Source organism: Salmo trutta, chromosome 23, assembly GCF_901001165.1.
Source record: "Salmo trutta chromosome 23, fSalTru1.1, whole genome shotgun sequence".
NCBI lineage: Eukaryota > Metazoa > Chordata > Actinopteri > Salmoniformes > Salmonidae > Salmo > Salmo trutta.
The window spans coordinates 24,480,241-24,507,398 of NC_042979.1; the positions used below are offsets into that span (position 1 = coordinate 24,480,241).

General features: G+C 42.6%; 1 protein-coding gene across 3 annotated transcripts in view; it reads left to right on the plus strand.

Moving 5' to 3' along the window:
- The first annotated feature begins 19,663 nt into the window (after positions 1 to 19,663).
- Positions 19,664 to 27,158, plus strand: part of LOC115159647 (sarcoplasmic/endoplasmic reticulum calcium ATPase 2-like) — a 71,531-nt gene continuing 64,036 nt past the window's right edge. For 2 of the 3 annotated variants that reach the window (XR_003868926.1, XM_029709581.1), the window contains exons 1-4: positions 19,664 to 20,519; positions 20,913 to 20,930; positions 21,019 to 21,101; positions 23,077 to 23,181. Coding sequence is in view for 2 of the 3 variants with exons in the window: in XM_029709581.1 (XP_029565441.1) it covers positions 20,402 to 20,519; positions 20,913 to 20,930; positions 21,019 to 21,101; positions 23,077 to 23,181 (324 nt within the window). In the remaining variant the exon portion in view is untranslated. Of the gene's footprint in view, positions 20,520 to 20,912; positions 20,931 to 21,017; positions 21,102 to 21,558; positions 21,664 to 23,076; positions 23,182 to 27,158 lie in introns of those variants that run through there. The other variant, XM_029709582.1, reaches the window with a different exon arrangement.

Sequence of the window (27,158 nt, forward strand, 5' to 3'; positions counted from 1 at the left end):
TGACGTCAGACCGAGGCTCTGCATCTGTCCTCATGCTCCTAGATCTTAGTGCCGCTTTTGATACCATCGATCACCACATTCTTTTGGAGAGATTGGAAACCCAAATTGGTCTACATGGACAAGTTCTGGCCTGGTTTAGATCTTATCTGTCGGAAAGATATCAGTTTGTCTCTGTGAATGGTTCGTCCTCTGACAAATCAATTGTAAATTTCGGTGTTCCTCAAGGTTCCGTTCTAGGACCACTATTGTTTTCACTATATATTTTACCTCTTGGGGATGTCATTCGAAAACATAATGTTAAATTTCACTGCTATGCGGACGACACACAGCTGTACATTTCAATGAAACATGGTGAAGCCCCAAAATTGCCCTCGCTAGAAGCCTGTGTTTCAGACATAAGGAAGTGGATGGCTGCAAATTTTCTACTTTTAAACTCGGACAAAACAGAGATGCTTGTCCTAGGTCCCAAGAAACAAAGAGATCTTCTGTTGAATCTGACAATTAATCTGGATGGTTGTACAGTCGTCTCAAATAAAACTGTGAAGGACCTCGGCGTTACTCTGGACCCTGATCTCTCTTTTGAAGAACATATCAAGACTGCTTCAAGAACAGCTTTTTTCCATCTACGTAACATTGCAAAAATCAGAAACTTTCTGTCCAAAAATGACGCAGAAAAATTAATCCATGCTTTTGTTACTTCTAGGCTCGACTACTGCAATGCTCTACTTTCCGGCTACCCGGATAAAGCACTAAACAAACTTCAGTTAGTGCTAAATACGGCTGCTAGAATCCTGACTAGAACCAAAAAATGTGATCATATTACTCCAGTGCTAGCCTCCCTACACTGGCTTCCTGTTAAGGCAAGGGCTGATTTCAAGGTTTTACTGCTAACCTACAAAGCATTACATGGGCTTGCTCCTACCTATCTTTCCGATTTGGTCCTGCCGTACATACCTACACGTACGCTACGGTCACAAGACGCAGGCCTCCTAATTGTCCCTAGAATTTCTAAGCAAACGGCTGGAGGTAGGGCTTTCTCCTATAGAGCTCCATTTTTATGGAATGGTCTGCCTACCCATGTGAGAGACGCAGACTCAGTCTCAACCTTTAAGTCTTTACTGAAGACTTATCTCTTCAGTAGGTCCTATGATTAAGTATAGTCTGGCCCAGGAGTGTGAAGGTGAACGGAAAGGCTGGAGCAACGAACCGCCCTTGCTGTCTCTGCCTTGTCGGTTCCCCTCTTCCCACTGGGATTCTCTGCCTCTAACCCTTTTACAGGGGCTGAGTCACTGACTTACTGGTGTTCTTCCATGCCGTCCATGGGAGGGGTGCGTCACTTGAGTAGGTTGAGCCACTGACGTGGTCTTCCTGTCTGGGTTGGCGCCCCCCCTTGGGTTGTGCCGTGGCGGAGATCTTTGTGGGCTATACTCGGCCTTGTCTTCGGACGGTAAGTTGGTGGTTGTAGATATCCCTCTAGTGGTGTGGGGGCTGTGCTTTGGCAAAGTGGGTGGGGTTATATCCTGCCTGTTTGGTCCTGTCCGGGGGTATCATCGGATGGGGCCACAGTGTCTTCTGATCCCTCCTGTCTCAGCCTCCAGTATTTATGCTGCAGTAGTTTATGTGTCGGGGGGCTAGGGTCAGTCTGTTACATCTGGAGTATTCTCTTGTCTTATCCGGTGTCCTGTGTGAATGTAAATATGCTCTCTCTAATTCTCTCTTTCTTTCTCTCGGAGGACCTGAGCCCTAGGACCATGCCTCAGGACTACCTGGCATGATGACTCCTTGCTGTCCCCAGTCCACCTGGCCATGCTGCTGCTCCAGTTTCAACTGTTCTGCCTGCGGCTACGGAACCCTGACCTGTTCACCGGACGTGCTTGTTGCACCCTCGACAATTACTATGATTATTATTATTTGACCATGCTGGTCATTTACGAACATTTTAACATCTTGACCATGTTCTGTTATAATATCCACCCGGCACAGCCAGAAGAGGACTGGCCACCCCTCATAGCCTGGTTCCTCTCTAGGTTTCTTCCTAGGTTTTTGGCCTTTCTCAGGAGTTTTTCCTAGGGAGTTTTTCCCAGCCACCGTGCTTCTTTCACATGCATTGCTTGCTGTTTGGGGTTTTAGGCTGGGTTTCTGTACAGCACTTTGAGATTTCAGCTGATGTACGAAGGGCTATATAAATAAATTTGATTTGATTTGATTTGACCTGTTAATTGAAATGCATTCCAGGTGACTACCTCATGAAGTTGGTTGAGAGAATGCCAAGAATGTGCAAAGCTGTCATCAAGGCAAAAGGTGGCTACTTTGAAGAATCTCAAATATATTTGTTTAACACTTTTTTGGTTATTACATGATTCCATGTGTTATTTCATAGTTTTGATGTCTTCACCATTATTCTACAATGTAGAAAATTTTTTAAAAAAATACCTTGAATGAGTAGGCGTATCCAAACTTTTGACTGGTACTGTAGATGAGAACTCTCTTGGTAGATAGTGTGGTCTACAGCTTATCATGAGGTACTCTACCTCAGGCGAGCAATACCTAGACTTTATTAATATTAGACATTGTGCACCAGCTGTTATTGGCAAATAAACACCCTCGCCCCTTGTCTTACCAGACGTAACTGCTCTGTCCTGCCAATGCACGGAAAACCCAGCCAGCTCTATATTATCCGTGTCGTCGTTCAGCCATGACTCGGTGAAACATAAGATATTGCCGTTTTTAATGTCCTGTTTGTAGGATAGTCTTAATCATTGATTGTCCAGTTTATTTTCCAATGATTGCACGTTGGTCAATAGTACGGATGGTTTACTCACTCGCCTACCAATTTCTCACAAGGCACCCTGACCTCCGCCCCCTTTTTCTCCATCTTTTCTTCACGCGAATGACAGTGATTTGGGCCTGGTCTCGAGAAAGCAGTATATAAATCGCGTCAGAATCGTTAAAGAAAAAAAATCTTTCTCCAGTTCGAGGTGAGCAATTGTTGTTCTGATGTCCAGAAGCTCTTTTCGGTCATAAGAGATAGTAGCAACAACATTATGTACAAAATAAGTTACAAACAATGCGAAAAAACAAACAAATAGCACAGTTGGTTAGGAGCCCGTAACAAAAGCTTGGTTCGGTTTACCCGTCTGCTGGCAAACATAACAGGATTTACAGTAAGACATGTCATCCCTTTTCAGACCAGGCCAGAAGAAGTTACACAATATACGGTCATACGTCTTGTTGAGCCCAAGATGGCCTGCCATACTACCATTGTGAGCCAATCTCAGTATCTCTTGTCGAAGTGTAACTGGAACAACAATTTGAGATACAATGGGCCAATCGTCTTGCCCAGAAGTGGCGCGAGAACGCTTTTTCCTCATTAGAACACCATCTCTGTCAAAGTAACCCACATGAACTGGACATATCTCAGCAAAAATAGGGGAGAGGGAAACCTCATTACTCTGTTCACAAATCAGCTGCTTCCTAGACATCGAAGTGACAAGTGTAGGGACCCTCTCTTCCTTCAGTGGTCCTACAAACTCACTCACCTTTGGGGTTCTCGAAGGAAAGGTCAACTCAGGAAGTTTGCAAAAATCAGGATCACCCATAAACTTCTCAGACAGATCAACCATGGTGGGATCGCTGACATCCTCCTCAACACTTGGTGAATTTCTTAGATATAGCACGTGTAACGGCACACACTGGGAACACTGTAAGGTACTTTTCTGATAACCCAGAAATTATAGGATTTGGCACAACCTTGCCTCCAGCCAAGTCGTTTCCCAAAATAGATGAGACATCCTTCACCGTTAGGCTAGGCCTAACTCCAACAATGACAGAACCAGAAATGAAATCAGACTCGGGTTCCACATCATACAAAGAAACTTCCATTCAATCCATCTTGTACTAACACACTGAAACCAGTTGCTGAAGTGTCAGACAAAGGCAAAAAACCCTCCAAAATGAAGGACTGGGCTTCGCCAGTGTCTCGCAGTATGTTCACTAGATGCTATTGCCACTCTGCAGAGACACTAACCGGTCTGAAGCAAAGGGTTCATACACATCTGATCCAAAATCTTGTTTAGGAGATACACCAGTCCCAACCAGAGACTTAATGGGCTGGAGTGCTCCCTCAAGAAGAAACAGCTTTTTCTCTCTTTCATTTTTTGTTTCAACTCAGGACACTGAGAGACAATGTGTCCTTTCCCACAGCAGTAATGACAAACTGGCGGGTTCGAAAAAACAGTTTTCTGCCTATCTTTATCTTTGGGCACTGTAGAAATAGACTGAAACCTTGCAGTAGGTGACTTCTCTGGATCGCTTTTTGCGTAGAGATAACTACTGGGTGCTTTGTTTTGCGAAGGTAGTTTTGTGTCAACATAAACTCATCTGCAAGAACTGTACCTTTTTCAAGAGTGAGATCCTTGTGCTCATAAATGTAGGTCACAACCCTTTCGTGAAGGCAATTATTGAACTGCTCAAAAAGTATGAGTGTCTTTAAATCCTCAAGGTCCTTGACCTCCTGAGAACCACACCACCGATCAAAAAGACATGCTTGTTCCCTTGCGAACTCAACATAGTTTTGTGATTCTGTCTTTCGTAATTTACGGAACTGTTGTCTGTATGCCTCTGGGACCAACTCGTAAGCCCGAAGGATAGCAGCTTTAACAGTGTCATAATTTGAGCTCTGGTCAAGAGATAAAGTGCCATACACTTTCTGAGCTTTTCCCACAAGAACAGTTTGGAGGAGCAGTGACCAAATCTCTTGCGGCCATTTTAGGAATGTGGCAATCCGCTCAAACAGAGTAAAATATACATCCACCTCTTTTTCATTGAATGGCAGTACAAGCCGGCTGTTCCAACCAAGACCAAACTCTGTTGAGGGTGCACGATGGCCTGACTGGATTCGGATTGCTTCTAGATCTATCCTTCTTAATCGAATGGCATGCTCACATTCCTGTTCCCTTTCCTTGTGCTCAAGCTTTCATTTGTTGCTCCAATCTCACCTCACATTCTCTTTCCTTGTGCTCAAGCTCTGTCTGTTGCTCCAAATTTGCCTTTAGCTCAAACTCACGCAGTTGCACATCTACAGGACTCACCCTACTACCCTTAGGACCCTTTTCATCAACCTCCCTCTCCGGAAATATTTCCTCCTCGACGAAAGCAGCACCGATCAACTCTGACTACTGCTTTTGGGTCGGTAGATGCCACCTTGATATCCTAATGCTTTGAAATTAGCAGATTCGCCTTTGTACATTTATCAAGCAGCTCCCGTGCAGGGTTTTTCACAAACGCTTCCAATTTAAAGTCCATGGCCTTTTTTAAAAGTTTTATTAGCATGTGTTTATGTAACTTTCAAAATGATTCCACCAATCTTTGTCATGACGTTGGCCTGTGGGTGAGGTTTATGACCCCCCCCCGCCATAAATACCTTTCCTCTCTCTTGACTCTACAGAAGGACTCTTGAAAAGCCTTTGTTAAACATATAGAGTCTGGGAACATCAAAAGTTGGGGGGAAAGGAACCATATTTCAGTAATCCAACCAGTTGAAAATATGCGTTGGTACTTAATGAATATGATGCCAGATCAGTTGGCGTCTGAGACATTCTTACTAATGATAGAATGACATAAACTGTATCTTGGAAAGTCTACACATTCTAGTTATCAGATTCACATGGAATTGTTGTGCAATTTAAATGTTTAAATATGAAACTATTTGTGAAAAGATTAAATGTAATTTTAGCTTCCAAATGAGAGAATTGGGGTTTCATGAGTGAACTATGCTCAACTCAGTGGCCCTGCCCATGTGAACAGACATTGGTTATAAACTATGAAACACGCCCTTCTCTCCCCTCCTATATAAAGCCCTTGACGAAAATGTAACTTTGTGTTCCGAGGACGAGAGGAAGACGGTCTCCACGTTGAAAGGGCTCAGGTAATAACCTAACAAAATTAGCATTGAATTTCAACATGAAGATGACGATCAACACGCCGAAAGGATGAATTTCGACTATACCAGCCAGAATATATCATGAGCTAAAAGTATGGCAACTTGGTATGAACTTTGAACTCTTATTCACTCCAGAAGTGATACCTCCTAGCCGTTGAGTTAGCAGCGGCAGCTGTAAACGTGGGCTAGGAAAGGACGGACGACGAATCCAGTCTACCACACAACGACGATACTACAACGTATCCAGTTTACAAGGAAGATCTCTGTTGGGCAACACGGCCTTCCATCTACAACCAACCTATTGAAGCACAGCTCAGAGTAAATATTTATTGCATTTTCCTTTTCCAAATGGGCGGTTATTTAGAATGCATAAGATTCTGTATTTACGATAGCATAGCTTCTCCCTTTGTTCTTCAGTCCTCCCGCGCTTTGATTCAAGCCCAACCCCCTCTCTTTGTGTAACCAGCCGTCATACAGGTTCCGTCCCCCAGGGACGTTTTCTTGTAGGACATAATTTGTAATCAATGTATGATCCATTCTGTGTGATTATTTAGGTATTTAGTAAATAAATAATTAAGCCAAATTTTGTATTGCTGATTCAATTTAGCCAGGGTTTGTGAAGATAACCAAGAATTTACCACTTTCAGATGAGACTGAAACAAGGTGACGGTTAAATATTGACTGCTATTGATGTAAAAGATTACCAGGTCTTTAAGAGTTTATTCGGAAGATAACAGCTCTATAAACATTCTTTCGTGGTGCCCCAACTTTCTGGTTAATTACATTTACATGATTAGCTTAATCAGGTAATATTAATTACAGAGAAATTATTTTATAGAATAGCATGTCATATCACTTAATCCGGCATAGCCAAAGACACGACACTTATAACCCTTCAAGATTGATGTCAGTGACAAACTGCCACAAAAGTGTATTTTGAACACTCATATCTAGGCACAGTATAGCTTCAGAGTAGGGGACTAGAGCGACGACCATACTCATGGGAAACAATATCCCGGATGAGCCACCGTTTTGTTAAATTCCCCAGCAAGAAAAACAAAAATGGTGCTCAAACAGAAGGGGGAACTAACACAGTCACAGACAACAACCAAAACGAAACAGGTGAGGTTTTGGAAGCAGTTCTAAAAGACACTAGCAACAACAACTGGGACCTAAAATACACCCACCATGGGCACCCATTACAAAAAAACACACCAAACTTAAAGACAGGAAGCAAACCAAAAAGTGGAGTAAATGAAAACAGGGAATGTTTTTTTTAGAAATCTAAAAGGGAGAGCCAACTGAAGGTGTTGACCCTCCACCTCTCTCAAAACATACTGGAGCACTGGGCCAGCACAGGTGAAATACCTTCCCACTAACGAGATGGCAAACCAGCACAGGTGGAACAAATACTGACTAACAAGGTGACACCAATCGGTGCACCCAACGTGCTAAAGTGCTATACATGCTAAAGTCCAATCTCAAAACATAAATGTAAAAACAACTGGGACTGTTTTTGAAAAGGGCACACCTGTTAATTGAAATGCATTCCAGGTGACTACCTCATGAAGCTGGTTGAGAGAATGTCAAAAGTGTGCAACGCTGTCATCAAGGCAAAGGGTGGCTACTTTGATCAATCTCAAATATAAAATAGATTTGGATTTGTTTAACACTTTTTTGGTTACCACATGATTCCATTTGTGTTATTTCATAGTTTAGATGTCTTCACTATTATTCTACAATGTTGAAAATAGTAATAATAAAGAAAAACCCTTGAATGAGTAGGTGTGTACAAACTTTTGACTGGTACTGTATACTGCATGAAACAAACAGCTATATGACTTGCAGCATGGTCAAGCAAGTTAATAATGTTTTGACAGTTTTCTAAACAAATTCTGATTTAGAAACACAGAGAACCACAGAGTCATCACAAAGACAACAGTAGCACTGCCTCTGCTATTCCAGCACCATTTCAACTTAAACATCTACATATCATCAAATTGACAATATGCTTATTTTAATACACTGAAAACAAACTTAAAGATACCAAAAACAATTTAGTCCAATCAATGTTGCTAAATATCAAATGTCTGTCCAAATACTGATTTATGTTTTATTTAACTAAGCAAGTCGGTTAAGAACACATTCTTATTTACAATGACAGCCAGATTTTTACCTTGTCAGCTCAGGGATTCGATCTAGCAACCTTTCGGTTACAGGCCCTACGCTCTAACCACTAGGCTACATGCTGCCTCAATGTGTGTGTGTGTGTGTGTGTGTGTGCGTGTGCAAGTAAAACATTTTTTGACTCACCTTACTTGTAGACTAGTTGAACGCCAATGCCATCCTCCTCTCTTTCATGTTGAAAAAAACAGTCTATGGCTCTGTCATACAGTATGCTTTTAGTTTTTGTTGTCATAGGTTACCTAGCTAAAACGCTTGCTTGCCTAATTTCCATGCATGGACAACAATGAACCAGCTAAGTTAGCTGGCTAGTTAACATGAGCCTTCTAGGCTACATTGAACTTCATTCGTCTCAGGCCAGTAGCACAACATATTAATTTATGGTTAGATCAGAATAGCCATCATAATTATTTGGCCTGTACAGAGAATTAAGTCAAAACCACAAGTCCAAATCCCCATCTCCATCCATGGCTTAGGAAAGGGACGATTTAGCAAGCTAGGTAATGCAGGACATTAACTTAAGCAGACCAGAAACAGACACGTTTTTCTTAAAATTACGTTTAGCTTAGGATGTGATTTGATTGGTGTGAAACCAAATCCAAACTGGCCTCACTTGGGGGGGGTCTTGCTGCACTAGGACAACCCACAGTTACATGTTAGTCATTTTTAGAGACGCTCTTATCCAGAGCTACTTACAGTTAGTGCATTCATATTAAGATAGCTAGGTGGGACAACCACATATCACAGGCATAGAAAGCACATTTTTCAGTAGTCAGAGCTGGGGGGGGGGGGGGGCAGTCATTTAACTCCCCTCTGGCCTCACTGCTCCCTTTCCTCACTGTATTTTTTGACAGGCCTTGCGGTTTTTAATTTCTGTCTGTAAGAAGAGATGAGTTGGATGGTCAGAATTCCCAAGGGGGGCATGAATAAAGCAGAAACCTGAGAGGATCAGGGTTTGTCTGGACTTGGACAAAGAGAAGGTATCGTTCTATGATCTTCCACACCGACAGCACTTCCATACGTTAAAACCTATAATACTGAGCCTTTACCTATTTATTGGGAAGATCTATCCATACTTTTATACGTTCAAGGCTGAGCCACCATTAGATTTCTGTAAAGGTGGAAAACGTCTCTGTGTGAACTGTGAATACTTGTTGTTTTTAATTGTTTCTCCTATCTCTGTAGAAGGGATGTAAAATGTTAATGAAGAAGATTTTTTTATTTTTTATACTTACCTTTAAGCCCTTTCTACCGGTATGATCACCTCAACATTTGTGGCCAAACAAATGATCAGTTTAAACATAAGCCCCTTAAATGTTTTTTGAAAAGACACACTTTTTGGATGCCTATTATTCCCTATTTTCATACACTATCTGTGCCCACTAGAGTGCAGTAGATCATCACAGATGTACTGTATGCCCATGAAAAGCAAGGGTCAGAGTTGAGGGCTCAATTCTATCAAACTTACAGACACACATGCGCATTTCTACCCTCGGTCAAATACAATCACAGAAACGTTTTCGATTAATGTTATAATGCGAAGTATACTCACCTCACAGCTCTCACCAGATCTCACAATAAGACACACCCGTAATTTGTAAGCAAAGACACTGAATAATAGCAAATAACCTTTTTGATTCAATCCTGTCATGACAGTGTGCTATAATAACAAATGTTATCTTTTTACCATTTCCCCCAATTCCCCCCCCAACCATCTCCTATGTCTAATGGTGGTATACTGGTCACAAGTCTACTACATGTAGAGACGCCATGAATGACACATCAATCAGCATTATCATCCTTTATCTATAGAGTGAATTTTCCCTATTTCTATGTCAAACCAGATTCTTTCTCCCAATTTTTCACAGCACCTTATAAGGTGATCATCTGGCAAACTGCCCAGAGGAAGTTGTCAAACAGACTTAATATGGGAAAAGAACACAAGCAGCCACATTCACATTCCACACAAGTAAAACCATTTGGTAAAATAAGTAGGAAACGGTGTGTGTGTGTGTTGGTGGTGGGAGCCTGGGGGGATAATATATTGCAATTGTTTGTTTCAAATCTGAGATAATGGACATGACATGATATTTTACCGTGATGTTAAGTCTGCAACAGTCAGCCTGTCTGTATCTCTATGTCTCTCAACGGTAATACTGGGGACCCACTGTTCATGATGGATTTCAGTCCATCTGAACATCAATAAGACACCATTTACCTTTTACATGAACCTTTACATTGTATGGGAGTAATGTGTATTAAACATCTACTGCCCATTTAAAAAGCTCTGGGACTAGTTGATGGGCAGATCTCCATAACAACCCCACATCAGCTGAACAATGTCAGCCCTCCTACATCTTATCTGGCGTGGCAGAAAAGTTGCAGACCCTTGTTTTATTGTTTCCATCAGAGGTCTACACGAAACTCTATCTATTTTCATCATTGGGTTGATGTATGACAGGACACACTAATCACAGTATCTATAAATAACCACAATCTCAGGCAGACAACAGGCCAGCTGTAAGAGACAGAAACCATCTCCTACTATAATCCACCTCCCTGTATAACTCACAACCCAGGACCATTTTTCAAAGGTGATATTCACATTCAAAAGATTTTGTACAGACTCGACTTCTTGGGGCAGTTTCCTGGACATAGATTACACCTTATCCTGGACCAAAAAGCATGTTCAATTCTGCATTGAGTGTGCATTTTATTCCAGGACAATTTTTTTATTTAACCTATATTTAACCTAGGCAAGTCAGTTAAGAACAAATTCTTATTTACAATGACAGCCTACAGGGGAACAGTGGGTTAATTGCCTTGTTTAGGGGCAGAAAGACAGATCTTTACCTTGTCAGTTCGGGGATTTGATCCAAGAACCTTTCAGTTATAGGCCAAATGCGCTAACCACTAGGCTACCTGCCACCCCTAGGCTTAACTGTGTCCAGGAATCTGTACCCCTGTGTCAATGACACAGGTTGGTATGATATCAGGAAATGTGAATCATAATACACTCACATAGGCCTAAAAATAATAAAGTAGAACTTTATAGAACTCTGCAACAACATTGAATGTATTATTTTTAGCTGCCATAGCACATGCTAATAGACCCTGATATGGCCATAGATAGCCTAATGGGTAATGGGGTGACCTGTGTTGAATCCACATTCATATCTATCAGAGCATGGGGCTCATCTCTCACAGACCTAATAATACCAGTATCTGGGGGGAATCCTCTGCATACAGATAGTGATGATAGTGAGGCTTCTAGACACCTAAAGCTGTATCCGTACCCATTGGATGCAGTGATCACAATATAGTGGCTATATCCAGGAATGCCAAAGTTCCAAAAGCTGGGCCTAAAATACTGTTTAAGAGATTTAACAAAATATTTTGCTGTGACTCTTATGTGGATGATGTTAACAATATTTGTTGGTCTGATGTGATTCATAATTATTGATAAACATACACCTGTTAAGAAACTGACTGTTAGAACTGTTAAGGCTCCATGGATTGAGGAGGAATTAAAAAATGATATGGTTGAAAGTGATGGGGCAAAAGGAGTGGTTAATAAGTCTGGCTGCAAACCTGACTGGCTGACTTACTGCAAATTGAGAAATTATGTGAATAAACTCAACAAAAAGAAGAAGAAACTGTATTATGAAGCCAAGATCAATGATATAAAGAATGATCGAAAAAACGTTGAAGTACTAAATTAAATTATGGGCAAAAAGACACATTCAACTCCATCTTTCATCAAATCAGATGGCTTATTCATCACAAAACCATTTGATGTTGCCAATTATTTTAATGATTACTGTATTGGCAAAGTGGGCAAACTTAGGCAGGAAATGCCAACAACGAACAGTGAGCCCCCACATTCAAGCATAAAAAACAAATAATGAAAGAAAAGCATTGCAAGTTTGAATTTTGTTTGTGTGGGAGAGGCGGAAAAAATATTGTTATCGATCAATAATGACAAACCTCCTGGCATTGACAACTTAGATGGAAAGTTACTGAGGATGGTAACTGGCTCTATAGCCACTCCTATCGGTCATATCTTTAATCTGAGCCTAGAGGAAAGTCTTTGTCCTCAGGCCTGGACAGAAGCCAAAGTACTTCCACTACCCAAGAGTGGCCTTTACTGGTTCTAACAGCAGACCTATACCCTTGCTGCCAGCTCTTAGCATACTGTTGGGAAAAAATGGTGTTTGACTAAATACAATGCTATATCTCTGTAAACAAATTAAGAACAGACTTTCAGCATTCTTATAGAGAAGGGCACTCAACATGTACTGCACTGACACAAATGACTGATAATTGGTTGAAAGAAATTGATAATAAGAAGATTGTGGGAGCTGTACTGTTAGATTTCAGTGCACCCTTTGATATTATTGACCATAACCTGCTGTTGAAAAAACATGTGTTGTTGCTTTTCAACCTCTGCCATATTGTGGTTTCAGAGCTATCTATCTAATGGAACTCAAAGGGTTTTCTTTAGTGGAAGCTTCTCTAGTGTCAAACATGTAAAGTGTGGTATACCGCAGGGCAGCTCTCTAGGCCCTCTACTCTTTTCTATTTTTTACCAATGAACTGCCACTGGCATTAAACACAAAGCATGTGGGACCATGTATGCTGATGATTCAACCATTTCCGCATCAGGAACCACAGCTAATGAAGTCACTGAAACCCTTAACAAGGAGTTGCAGTCTATTTTGGAATGGGTGGCCAGTAATAAACAGGTCCTGAACATCTCTAAAACTAAGAGCATTGTATTTGGCACAAATCATTCCCTGAGTTCTAGACCTCAGCTGAATCTGGTAATGAATGGTGTGGCTGTTGAACAAGTTGAGGAAACTAAATTACATGGCGTTACGTTACCTTAGATTGTAAACTGTCATGGTCAAAACATATAGATTCAATGGTTGTAAAGATTGGCGAGGTCTGTCCATAATAAAGAGATGATCTGCTTTTTTGACACCACACTCCACAAAGCAAGTTCTGCAGGCTCTAGTTTTGTCTAATCTTGATTATTGTCCAGTCATGTGGTCGAGTGTTGCAAGGAAAGACCAGATTAAGCTGCAGCTGGCCCAGAACTGAGCAGCACATCTTGCTCTTCATTGTAATTAGAGGGCTGATATCAATACTATGCATGCCAGTCTCTCTTGGCTAAGAGTTGAGGGGAGACTGACTGCATCACTTCTTTTTATAAGAAACATTAATGTGTTGAAAATCCCCAATTGTTTTCATAGTCAACTTACACACAGTTCTGGCACACACACTTACCCCACCAGACATGCCACCAGGGGTCTTTTCACAGTTCCCAAGTCCAGAACAAATTCAAGAAAGCATACAGTATTATATAGAGCCATTATTACATTGAACTCTGTTCCATCTCACATTGCTGAAATAAATAATAAATCTGGATTCAACAAACAGATAAAGCAACACCTCACGGCACAACGTCTCTCCCCTATTTGACCTAGATAGTTTGGGTGTATGTATTGATATGTAGGCTACGTGTGCCTTTAAAACATTTTTTATGTAGTTCTGTCCTTGAGCTGTTCTTGTTTATTAATGTTTTGAATTATGTCACGTTTCATGTTTTGTGTGGACCGCAGGAAGAGTAGCTGCTGCTTTTGCAACAGCTAATGGGGGGATCCTAATAAAATACCAAAATAACCACATACAGGCACACACACTGCCAATACACATGCACTATACTAACCAAAAATATTATCCATCTCTTACTTTGTGTTGAATGTGAGTTACTTTGTGCAAGATAGCTGTTACAGCATGTCCTCCACTCACTGACTATCATCTTCCAGTGGAGTAGGGGTTTCATGCAAGCCATTTATTAGTGGTGGCCCGATTGAACATGTTGGAGCCAGGCAGCACATTGTGTCTCACACTGGGGATGCTGAGGAGCTATTTCCCTGTTTGACTGCTAGGTTTTGGGAGGGTATTATGATACCTCCACTGTGGGGCTATATCAGCAACATGCCAATTTTATGGAAACACATCTCTAGCGGTTAAAGGCGTTATTGTTTTTATGCGAATTTTGAATATTTACATGAAAATATGTGGCCAATTGGATGGAATCCTAGCTAATGTTTGTATGTTTTGACCCTCAAGTGATAAGCCAAGATTATTTTACAGTTAATCTAGCAGGTTTTTTACACTAGCTGGTTTTATATAAATATTATAATAAAAATGCTCTAAATATTACCAGATAAATTATATTAATGGGCTGTAATATTAAAGAAAATATATGTAACGCTGCTTAATGTGCTAGACGGAACTCGCATATTTCCAAGTTTCCTAGTTCCGACTAGCACGTGAACGCGGCATAGTTCTTTGAGGAAAGTGAGCTGGGAACAGTAGAGACTTAACGTGGGTTGATCCGAGCTCCGGTATCAATCGTTGATAAACAAACTTTACTCGGCACGGCTGTGTTGTGACTGGGTCAGAGATGGTAGGAGATAGTGATGGAGAAGAAAGTGAATCAAGTATGGAGCATAGTAGTACAAATAAAGGGGGGGAGTAGGAAAGATAAAAATACAAAGAAAACTGGAGAGAAAGGGAGTGTGGTGGTTTGAAGGGGAGCGAGAGGTCAATGGAGGCAGATATGAAGAAGAAAAGGAAGTTTGACGAGAGCAACATAGTTGCTAACGCCAACGGCAGTTCGGAGGTAGAGTGCCGAGGAAGGGCAAGATACGTCTTGAGGGGAGTATAAAGTGATTCTGAAGTTTAGGTACTAAGGGAAAGTTGGGGGGTTAGGTTGACGGCTGTTATAAAATAGTTGATTGGGGAAGTTGTCAATGCTAAAGTGTTAAGAGATAGGAGCTTGTTGGTGTTCTGTAAGGACATGGCGCAGAGGGAAAAAGCTCTGAGTGAAGCAAATAGGGTGGTGTCGAGCAGGGAAGCAGTGGATTAAAGGGGTGATAACAGGAGTGCCTGTGAGTGTTAGCAAGTGACAACTTGAGATGAGGCGTTCTAGTGAATGTTCAAAGATGGCAAGCAACAAGGGATGAGTTAGGGTAGATAGGCTGTCTATTCTGTTACACTTCAAGGACCAGGTACTGCCAAATAAAGTAACCATAGGATATATGAGTTATTATAAACTGGGTGGTTTGAGCCCTGATTGTTGATTGGCTGACAGCCGTTGTATATCAGACTGTATACCACGGGTACAACAACACCTTTCTTTTAACTGCTCTAACTGCTCTAATTAAATTGGTAACCAGTTTATAATAGCAATAAGGCACCTCTGGGATTTGTGATATATGACCAATATACCACGGCTAAGGGCTGTGTCCAGACACTCCGCGTTGGGTCGTGGCTAAGAACAGCCCTTAGCCTTGGTATATTAGCCATATACCACACCCCCTCTGGCCTTGTTGCCTAATTATGTGAGGGCTTATATATCGAAGCCTTTAAGATGTTAGAACTGCCAGAGGTTTGGGCATTAGGCAACAGCCTGTAAAGCAAAAAAAGAGGTGTGCCAGGTGTGTGTGTGTGGGGGGGGGACATGAGTGGCAAGTGTGGGGAAGGTGTACAACCAAAGTGCTGCAGCTGTGTGGGTGCTCATAATGTGGCATATGGTGGGTGTGAGGCAATGTAGCAGGCAGTGGAGGTGCAACAAGTGAGAGTGGAGAGAAGGGTGTCATGCTGAGGCAGTGAGGGTGGTCCAGGGAGATACAGGTTCAAGGGAGAGATTTGCAGGAGCATCTAGACCGGGGATTAGGGGGTAGGTGGGTGGCGATATGGTATACATAGATAACAGAAAGCTGGTGACATTTATAGCAGGTGACATTCACTGCTAAAATAGAAAAACAGAGGATTCAGCTAATAGTGAAAGCGGCTGAGAGATATGAGTATGACAGGGTTGAAATGGTAAGAGGTTCGAGATCTTAGTTATAGTGATAGTACTACAATGGAATGCTCAAACCTTGTTGGCTAATGAGCAGGAGTTCAAGCAGTTCATTGTGGATATGCCAGATAAGCCTGATGTGATTTGTGTGCAGGAAACATGGCTCAAACCGACTGTGAAGTTTATCATACAGGGATATGTAGTGGTTCGTTGGGACAGAGATGTAGGGGGGGGTTGCCACCGTCATAAAGCAAGGACGTACTTACAGGATGCTAGGCAAAGGTATTGAACAGGATGAATATGTGGTGGAGGTGTGGTTGAGAGGAGGGGTGCTAGTGCTAGTGAACTACTATAATCCTTGTCAGATATTGGACCTGGAAGTGCTGGAGATGGTGGAGGGCTAGGATAGAGGTAATGTGGTGTGGCCATTTTAATGCCCAGAACATGCTCTGGGGGGAGGGGGTGCAAGTGATGGAAAATCTTATAGAAGATCTGGTGTGCCTGAATGATGGCTGAGGGACCAGGATTGATGTAGCCACAGGGGAAGAGACTGCCTTGGACCTCACTCTGGTATCTAGTGCGATGGCAGGAATCTGTGAGTGGGAGGTATGAGAGGAGTCGACAGTGGGGAGTGATCATTGCCCCATAGTATGCACAGTAGGCTGGAGGGAGGAGGAGGTGACAGTGGATGAAGTAGGCAGGTGGGTGTTTGGAAAGACAAAGCGGGATCAGTTTCAGGAGCTGAGTGAGCAGGTGATGGCTCGGGTAGATATAAGAGGGGATGTGGATAGTATGAATAGCTTTAGTGGGGGCAGCTACTGAGACTATACCTTAGAGTTCAGGGAGGAGGAGGGGGAAAGCAGTCCCATGGATGAGTGTGGGGCAATGGTGAGGAATAGGAAGAGGGCATTTAGAGTACTGAAAACGTCCAACATCTGATTCAGTATCAGCAGGCCCTAGTGAGGAGAACTATCCATCAGGCATTGAGGTCATGTTGGCGTCGGTTCTGTGACACCATTGGAAGGGCGACACCTGTGGGAAAAGCGTGAGGGATGATTAAGAGGATGAGTGAAGGGAGTGGGATTATCCAGTGTTGACGAGTGGGAAGGATGTGGAAGTAACAGATGAAGGCAGAGATGATGGACAAAGCGTTTGTCCAAGTGCGTAACTCTGCAAATTTGTCAGAGGAGGGGGAGAGAGAGAATGAGAGAGGAGCATCCTGGAGTGTTGGATAGGACGGAGGATGTAAATGATGCGTTGAATGCACCATTTACCATAGCAGAGATGAAAAGGGAAACAGGTAAGGCTGGGTTAACTTCACCTGGGAAAGATGAGGTGTGCTATATTATGTTGGCCCATCTTAGTGATAAGGTATTAGTGTTGTACAACAGAGTGTGGGAGGAGGGGAAACTACCAGGCAGCTGGAAGGAGGCAGTAGTGGTACCAATCCGGAAGCCAGGGAAGGACCCAGCAAGGCCAACAAGCTATCGGCCAATAGCTTTAACATCACATGTATGTAAGATTATGGAACATATGATTACGGAGAGGCTAACTTCCTGGAGAGCAGGGAGCTAGTATCGCCACATCAGAGTGGGTTCAGGAAGGGGAGGGGAACTATGGACCCAGTGCTCTGCTTAGAAGCAGAGGTCAGGAAGGTTCAGGTGAACAAGGAGACTGTTGTAGCTGTCTTTTTTTTATGTGGAAGGAGGGGTTGTTAATGAAGCTTGATATTATGGGGGCAGGAGGAAGAACGTAGAAATGGATAAATGATTTCCTGTTTGGAAGGTTTATCCAGGTGAGGGTGGGGACGTCTCCATCAGACAGCTACATGGTGGATAACGGTACACCGCAGAGGAGCGTGATTAGTCCTCTGTTCTCAATCACGATCAATGTGTTTACTCTCAGGTACGGCTGGATATTGGGAGGTCTTTATTTGTAGATGATGGGGCCTTATGGGAGAGGGTAAGTAATGTGCCATTACAGGGAGCAAATTGAAGAGGTAGAGTGGTGAGCATTAATGTGGGGATTCAGGTTCTCTGTTCTCTGAGAGAACTTAGACAGTGTTCTTTACCAGGAGGAAGGTGGGAGATGAGGTATGCTTGAGGTTATATGGGAGAAACTTGGTGAGGGCCTTCAGGTTCCTTGGGGTATACTTTGGCACTAGGCTGACCTGGGCAGAACACTTTGAGAGAGTGGCAGGTAAGTGTAAGAAGGTGCTAAATGTGATACGCTGTCTGATGGGGAAGGAGTGGGGGGGTGAGCGTTCCTTTTTGAGGACCATGTATGTTGCATCGATCCTATCTGTAATAGACTATGGTAGCATAGCTTATGGTTCGGCAGCCCGGACCTTATTGGAAAGGCTAGATGTCATGCTGGGGCAAGGACTCAGAATATGTAGTGGGGTGTTTCAGACCTCCCCAGTGGCTGCACTACAGGTGGCGATGGGGGATTTGCCATTGCAGATTAGGAGACAGCAGCTGGCAAAGAATTATTGGGTCAACCTACAGGGACATGGGTTGTTTCATAATGCAAAAAGGATTTTACATGCATGATGGAAAACATGAGCGAGCACAGAACACGAGCTTTGGGTGGGTAATACCCAGGCGAGGGAGGTGGGACTGTATATGCAAAAGAGATTAGTCCAACGGTACCTATTCCTGTAAATCCACCATGGCTACTCCCACCTCCAGTAGTTGATCTAGAAGTGTTGGAGAGACTACGGAAAGATAGGGTGGGTGTTGATCCGTCTTATTTGTTTAATAGATAGATGCATACTGTGTATCAGGATTTTGTGGCCATATACACAGATCGTTCAAAAGATCGAAGGACAGGACGTACTGGGTCAGCATTTGAAGTGCAGGAATGTGGGGTGGCAGTCAGGAAGTGTATTTCAGATCATCTGGTTGTATATATGGCAGAGCTGATGGCCATACTGTTGGCCTTGCAGTGTGTGGAGTAAGTCAAGCCAGACAGAGTAGTTATTTGCTCTGATTCATGTGCAGTGTTGATGAGTCTGCAGTCCTTTAGCTCACGTAGCAGACAAGACCTGCTTTATGATGTACTACAAACCCATGGCAGGATTAAACAGATGGGTATACAGATAAGGTTTACTTGGTTCCCAGCCAGTGCAGGCTGCTGAGGTGAAGACTGCTCATAATAATGGCTGGAACGGAGCAAATGGAGGATTTACCACAAGCCTGTCCTCCTCAATTAAGGTACCACCAACCTTCTGTGGTCCCAGCCCATGTGGGGGTGGAGGGGAACTAGGCAGTTGATGTACCCGCTAAACAAGCACTTAGTAGTGGGGATGTTGTAGTTTCAATGAGCAAGGCAGAGGCAAATGACTGATATGGACAGTGATGGTGCAGAGATGGCAGGAGCAGTGAAGTAGAGATACTAAGGGCAGGCATTTATTTCAAGTATCAGAAGGAAAGAGAGAGGCTGAGATCCAGTATGAGGGAGAAGGGGATACAGAAAAGTAGTTTATATCTAATGACGTTCTACTCAATATACTCTATAGTCTCAAATATGTAATCTTTTTTTAAGAGCAACGGGGCTGGCAATTAGGATTTACTTTCTCTTGGTCTCTGGCCCACACTCCAGTACAGTAGGTGGTGGTAAAACACAATGACTTTGGATGCCAACCGCTGATAAACCCCACCGAAGAATATCGGTTTGTCAGAAGTTACTACAACCACAAAGTCGAAATTGGCTATCGTAAAACTTGTCTTAATTTAAGGTTAGGCATAATGTTAGCAGGGTGGTTAGGGTTCAAATCCATTTTTGAAATAGGCTGTGGTAACTAGTGAGGACCGAAAGATCGGGAGGAAAAATGGATTTCCGGAGTCTCTCCAACCAATAAGCGCATTCCACATGCGGACACCGAGCACAGCATTCAGAGCATGCGAAAGGGGTGGTGAACAAATGCGATTGGTGCTGATGGGGATAGCAGTGAATCCTCAACAGCACACAAGAACAAATAGACAGCGGACATCCACGAAGGCTGTACTTGTCAGACCTACCGCGTAGCCACTTGCATTATCCAACTACAGGGACGCATTTAGTTATTGCACCTTCAAAAAATGAAATAGTTTTGATGGTGGTATGAATTATACGTATTTCATGGTTGTCTGGAACATTGTAGCTAACCGGAGAATTTGACGGGTGAAGGCATCGGTCTCCTAACAAGTGTGAGGACTAACATTAGCCACAATTTTCATTGCACGTTAGGTTATTTAGTGTTTGGGAAAACAAATACATTTCAAGATATTCGTATGAATTTATGGCAGCGTGAGTTTGGGGAAGACACAAAATAAGTGAGTATTCAGTGGGGTTGTCGAGGTTTCAGCTAAGCAGCTAACGTTAGCGAGCTAGTGTGTGACCTCGCGCAGATACTCACCATGGAGAACGCTCACACAAAGACGGTGGAGGAAGTTTACAGCCATTTCAACGTGAACGAAAGCACAGGTCTAGGTTTAGACCAGGTGAAGAGGCAGCGGGAAACATGGGGACCTAACGGTGAGTAACATGTTGCTGAAATGTGATATCCCTTCCCTGGCCACACGGTGTACGGCCTGTTAGCTAGTTAGCCTGCTGAACTATCGCTACGCCGCTGGCATTCTTCAGCAACCGGCTTGTTTGAACGAATTGGTGACGTCACGAACATGTACAGTCTCGTGTGTTGAAACAATTTCAGTAAACGAGCTAGAGCAAAATGCTGTACATTTAAAATAGTCAAGCTGTTTTAAATGATGTTCAGTATGTCTTATGTTTGTCCTCCAGTCCACGTCAATTTAGATGTATTTTCCCCATTGAAAGTCTTATTCGTAATCGGAAAACTTAATTTTCGGTTGTAACCTTCCTCTCACTGTTGTCCTCTTTCCTGGGTGGTATCCTTTGGATGAATCGCAGAATTGCCTGCTGAGGAGGGTAAGTAAATCGTTAATTGTTTTGTTAATTTACTTTTTCTAGGTATTCAATTATTTGGATGCAATCAAACCCTCTTTTATTTTCTTAGGGAAGTCTTTATGGGAACTGGTAGCTGAACAGTTTGGAGATCTACTTGTGAGGATTCTTCTTCTTGCGGCCTGCATATCCTTTGTAAGTATATAATTACTCTCCATTTATTGAAATGAGGATGATGGTATGCTTCATATGTCCAGAATAAGTGTATGAGCGTAATTGTTGGGGAACACACAAATCCCCTCTAGGGCAGATGGCACTGAAGAGGGGTTTCTTAAGAAATTGCAAGCCCCTGGGTCTCCATTAGGCCTTGTACCCACAGCTCCAGCCTCATGTCGGTTTTGTATGGTATCTGACTGTCTATTCTGGTGAAAATGTGATGTTAAACTGGCATTCATCCAATAATTTAGGGATAATTGGTTGTTGCACCTACTTGTAATGTCATTACATCCTAGTCTGCTATGTTGAGAACATCATTGATGGAGATTGAGTTTCTAGTTGTTAGTGAGTCACTGGTCGTCAGCCATTTTCTTGCACCTGTTTGAAGCCTCCTTTTCCTGCTGTTGCCCAATTATGCCTAATTTACTCCTTTTAGGCCCCATCATATCCCTTCTATTGAAGTCCTTCAGGGGAAGCAGTTGATCTGGACATAAACAATGTTTGTGTTATGTCACAAGTGGCCTCACTAGTGGTGATCCTGGTGAGTGCCAAGTTCACCTCTCTGTGACCCCATTTCTCTTCCTGTTGGCTGGTATTCAATGCCACATCACTGTAAATATCACCAGCAGCAGGGACAGTCACACAGTGATGTTCTGGAATCTAGCCTGTAAATCACATCCAGCAGTGGCCTGGTCTCACACACACACAAAAGTCATAAGCGTGCTTGAGCTGTCAAGATGTTCATATTTTTCATTGGCATTTGTTGCGATAGGCTGTACCTCTAACTGGGTGAGGAGGAGAATCCTAGTATATGACACATTTCTAGTTCTGGCCTAGATTCTGATTGAGGAGACAAGTTACTTCTGTACCTGTTCTGAAATAGTCTTTGAGAAACAATAGACCCATTCACTGGATAAGATTTGATGATATGGGACTGATGCTGTCATTATGCTGAACACATTTACAAATACGTTATAGTGAGAGGCTTTCAACCCTTTATTCATTGCGCAAATGAGTCATTATTGACTGTTGGCGCCAGAGAGCTTGACAAGGATAATTAGGTGGGCTCTGAGTTAATGATGCTGAGGCCTCTGTAGTGTACTCCAGGCTCTGCTCTCAGGCAGTATCTCCCCGTTCATGATTGACTGTCGGAGAAATCAAAATAAAATAAGAGGATGCAGCTTTTTTTTTAACCTCTTCATTCAAAGAAGTGATCATTCCATAGCATACAAGTTCAAGCTTGGCCTTTATGAGCACTGTTGTGTGGGAAGCTACCGCTCCAGCTCTTTAAATTGTAGCATAGTTTGAGATTTATAGGAACATTTTCAGTCATTTCTACCGTTGTTCCCTCTATCTCCAAGTCATTTCTATGTTGTAAAATTGTTTGACCTCAGCAGATGAAATTGCTGATTTTCTGTTATGTAATGTGGTTATTCAAACCACTGGTTTCAACCCATGCATCCTATTTCAGTGGCTGAGAAGAACTTAATGGAAATAAACACCACTTTAAAGAGCAGTCACTTGCTGTTGAGAGGACAAAATGCTTTGCTAGAGACTGGATGCCTGAACAGGGTAGAGTTGTGTGGTGCTTTGAATGTGAACTACAGGTATTAGAAATGGCATGTTCAACATTAGATTTGATTGATGTCGCTGAAAGTCCTGCAGCTGACGTAATGGGCTTGACAATCAAACTTTCAGCCCTGACAAGCATTGTCACTCTCCAACGGCTACTTTTCACCCAAATTGAATTACTTACTTACTGTTACCAAGTGATTGCCTTTGCCCTGGTTTTGCAATAGTGCTCCAGGCTCTGTTATCTTGACCCTTGCCTCTGGCTCGCCTCATCTCCGCTACACCCTAAAGCTGATATGACTGAGACATTGATATCTGCAACTGCAGGGCATAATATGAATGTATTGCTGTCTGACTTGTCTGCCTGTTTCTCCCTTTTTAGGTGCTGGCCTGGTTCGAGGAGGGAGAGGAGACCATCACAGCCTTCGTGGAGCCTTTTGTAATTTTGCTGATTCTGATAGCAAATGCCATTGTGGGTGTCTGGCAGGTAAGCAGATCTTTTTTACAACCTTTTTCTTTTAACATAGTTATTTTTTTGGTTTGATAGACTGTCCCACCCTAAGAGGAATATAACTAATAGTAGTAGGCCTAGCTTATGATAGGATCAGGCCATATCTACAGATAACTGATTGCCTCACTCACTATAAATTGAGGGAATTGATTGTCTGTATGAGGGAGAAGCTGAAATTATGTAGAAATTGTAGCAAAGCTGTTTTTGCTTCTAGCTGGTTTAATGACAGTTTCTTGGTTACTCCAGTTAGTGACAACCATTAGTTGCCTGTGATTGGTCACTGAGCTGGATCCCCTGATGGCAGGGATTGGATCCCAGGAAGAGGGTTTGGAGGTATCCCTGTGGAGGTCCTCTTGCCAGTTAAACGCCTGCCTGCCCAAACCGATCCGCCGATTAACGGAGAGAGAAAATGCCATGAACAAAAAGACAAAAATAGAACCAAGCTTAGAGTGGAACCAGAGGCTATTCTTCTCAGTCCTTTATGACACAGGAGAATGAACATATACACTGGGCATATAGCTAGGCCTATACAGTGCCTTCAGAAAGTATTCAGACCCCTTGACTTTTTCCACATTTTGTTACGTTACAGCCTTATTCAAAAATGCATTACATTTTTTTATCATCAATCTACACACTACCCCATAATGACAAGGCAACATGATTTTTTATTTTTAACAGATGTACATTTTACATGAGTATTCAGACCCTTTATTCAGTACTTTGTTGAAGCACCGTTGGCAGCGATTACAGCATCGAGTCTTCTTGGCTATGATGCTACAAGCTTGGCACACCTGTATTTGGGGAGTTTCTCCTGTTCATCTCTGCAGATCCTCACTAGCTCTGTCATGTTGGATTGGTAGAGTTGCTGCACAGCTATTTTCAGGTCTCCAGAGATTTTCGATCAGGTTGAAGTCCGGGCTCTGGCTGGGCCAATCAAGGAATATTCAGAGACTTGTCCCGAAGCCACTTCTGCGTTGTCTTGGCTGTGTGCTTAGGGTTGTTGGAAGGTGAACCTTCGCCCCTGTTTGAGGTCCTGAGCGCTCTAGAGCAGGTTTTCGTCAAGAATCTCTCTGTACTTTTCTCCGTTCATCTTTCCCTTGATCCTGACTAGTCTCCCAGTCCTGCCAAAGAGTTCAACCTTGGTTTTATCAGACCAGGGAATCTTGTTTCTCATGGTTTGAGAGTCCTTTAGGTACCTTTTGGCAAACTACAAGCGAGCTGTGCTGGCTTCCATCTGGTCACTCTACCATAAAGGCCTGATTGGTGGAGTGCTGCAGAGATGGTTGTCCTTCTGGAAGGTTCTTCCATCTCCACAGAGGAACTCTGGAACATTGTCAGAGTGGCCATCGGGTTCTTGGTCACCTCCTTGACCAAGGCACTTCTCCCCCAATTGCTCAGTTTGGCCGGGCGGCCAACTCTAGTTAGTCTTGGTTGATCCAAACTTATTCCATTTAAGAATGATAGAGGCCACTGTGTTCTTGGGCACCTTCAATGCTGCAGACATTTTTTGGTACCCTTCCCCAGATCTGTGCCTCTACACAATCCTGTCTCGGAGCTCTAACGACAATTCCTTCGACCTCATGGCATGGTTTTTGCCCTGACATGCACTGTCAACTGTGGGCCCTTTATATAGACAGGTGTGTGCCTTTCCAAATCATGTCCAATCAATTGAATTTACAACAGGTGGACTCCAATCAAGTTGTAGAAACATCTCATGGAGGATCAATGGAAACAGGATGCACCTGAGCTCAATTTCTCATAGCAAAGGGTTTGAATACTTGTGAAAATAAGGCATCTGTTTTTTACTTTTAATACATTTGCAAAAATTCTAAACTGTTTTTACTTTGTCATAATGGGGTATTTTGTGTCGATTGCTAAGGATTTTTTTAGCATTTACTTCATTTTAGAATAAGGCTGTTAAGTATCAGTGTGGAAAAAGGGAAGGGGTCTGAATAATTTCTGAATGCACTGTATGCATCAATCTACACACAATACCCCATGATGACTAAGGGAAAAATAGATGTAGACCTTTTAGCAAATGTATTAAAATAAAGACGCCTTATTTACATATGTTTTCAGACCCGTTGCTACTGTATGAGACTAGAAATTGAGCTCAGGTGTATCCTGTTTCCATTGATCATCCTTGAGATGTTTCTTCAACTTGATTGGAGTCTAATTCCATATTAATGCCCATAATTTTTGAATGAGACGTTCGAGCAGTGTCCACATACACTACATGACCAAAAGTATGTGAATACAGCACGTTTCTATGATCGGTGGTAAAAATATATATATATATATATATGATCGGTGGTAAAAATATATATATATATATATATATATATATATATATATATATATATATATATATATATATATGATCAAACTCAGAGAGAAACAAAACGTCCTCTCACTGTCAACTGCGTTTATTTTCAGCAAACTTAACATGTGTAAATATTTATATGAACATAAGATTCAACAACTGAGACATAAACTGAACAAGTTCCACAGACATGTGACTAACAGAAATGGAATAATGTGTCCCTGAACAAAGAGTGGGTCAAAATCAAAAGATACAGTCAGTATCTTGTGTGGCCACCAGCTGCATTAAGTACTGCAGTGCATCTGGACTGCACCAGATTTGCCAGTTCCTGCTGTGAAATGTTACCCCACTCTTCCACCAAGGCACCTGCAAGTTCAGACATTTCTGGGGGCAATGGCCCTAGCCTTCACCCTCCGATCCAACAGGTCCCAGACGTGCTCAATGGGATTGAGATCCAGGCTCTTCGCTAGCCATGGCAGAACACTGACATTCCTGTCTTGCAGGAAATCACACACAGAACGATCAGTATGGCTGGTGGTATTGACATGCTGGAGGGTCATGTCAGGATGAGCCTGCAGGGAAGGGTACCACATGAGGGAGGAGGAGGTCTTCCCTGTAACGCACAGCGTTGTGATTGCCTGCAATGACAACAAGCTCAGTCCGATGATGCTGTGACACACCGCCCCAGACCATGACGGACTCTCCACCTCCAAATCAATCCCGCTCCAGAGTACAAGCCTCGGTGTAACGCTCATTCCTTTGACGATAAACACGAATCTGACAATCACCCCTGGTGAACAAAACCGCGACTCGTCAGTGAAGAGCACTTTTTGCCAGTCCTGTCTGGTCCAGCAATGGTGGGTTTGTGCCCATAGGTGACGTTGTTGCCGGTGATGTCTGGTGAGGACCTGCCTTACAACAGGCCTACAAGCCCTCACTCCAGCCTTTCTCGGCCTATTGCGGACAGTCTGAGCACTGATGGCGGGATTATGCGCTCCTGGTGTAACTCGGGCAGTTGTTGTTGCCATCCTGTCCCGCAGGTGTGATGTTCGGATGTACCGATCCTGTGCAGGTGTTGTTACACGTGGTCTGCCACAGCGAGGATGGTCAGTTGTCCGTCCTGTCTCCCTGTAGCACTGTCTTAGGCGTCTCACAGTACGGACTAGAGGTCGACCGATTTATGATTTTCAATACCGACTGTTGGAGGACCCCCCCCCCAAAAAAAAGCCGATGCCGATTTTTAAGTTTTTTTGTTTTGTTTATTTGTAATAATGAAAATTACAACAATACTGAATGAACACTTATTTTAAGTTAATATATCAATAAAATGTATTTAGCCTCAAATAAATAATGAAACATGTTCAATTTGGTTTAAATAATGCAAAAACAAAGTGTTGGAGAAGAAAGTAAAAGTGCAATATGTGCCATGTAAGAAAGCTAACAACATGGGAACATATGAAAGCTGGTGGTTCCTTTTAACATGAGTCTTCAATATTCCCAGGTAAGAAGTTTTAGGTTGTAGTTATTATAGGAATTATAGGACTATTTCTCTCTCTATACGATTTTTATTTCAAATACCTTTTGACTATTGGATGTTCTTATAGGCACTTTAATATTGCCAGTGTAACAG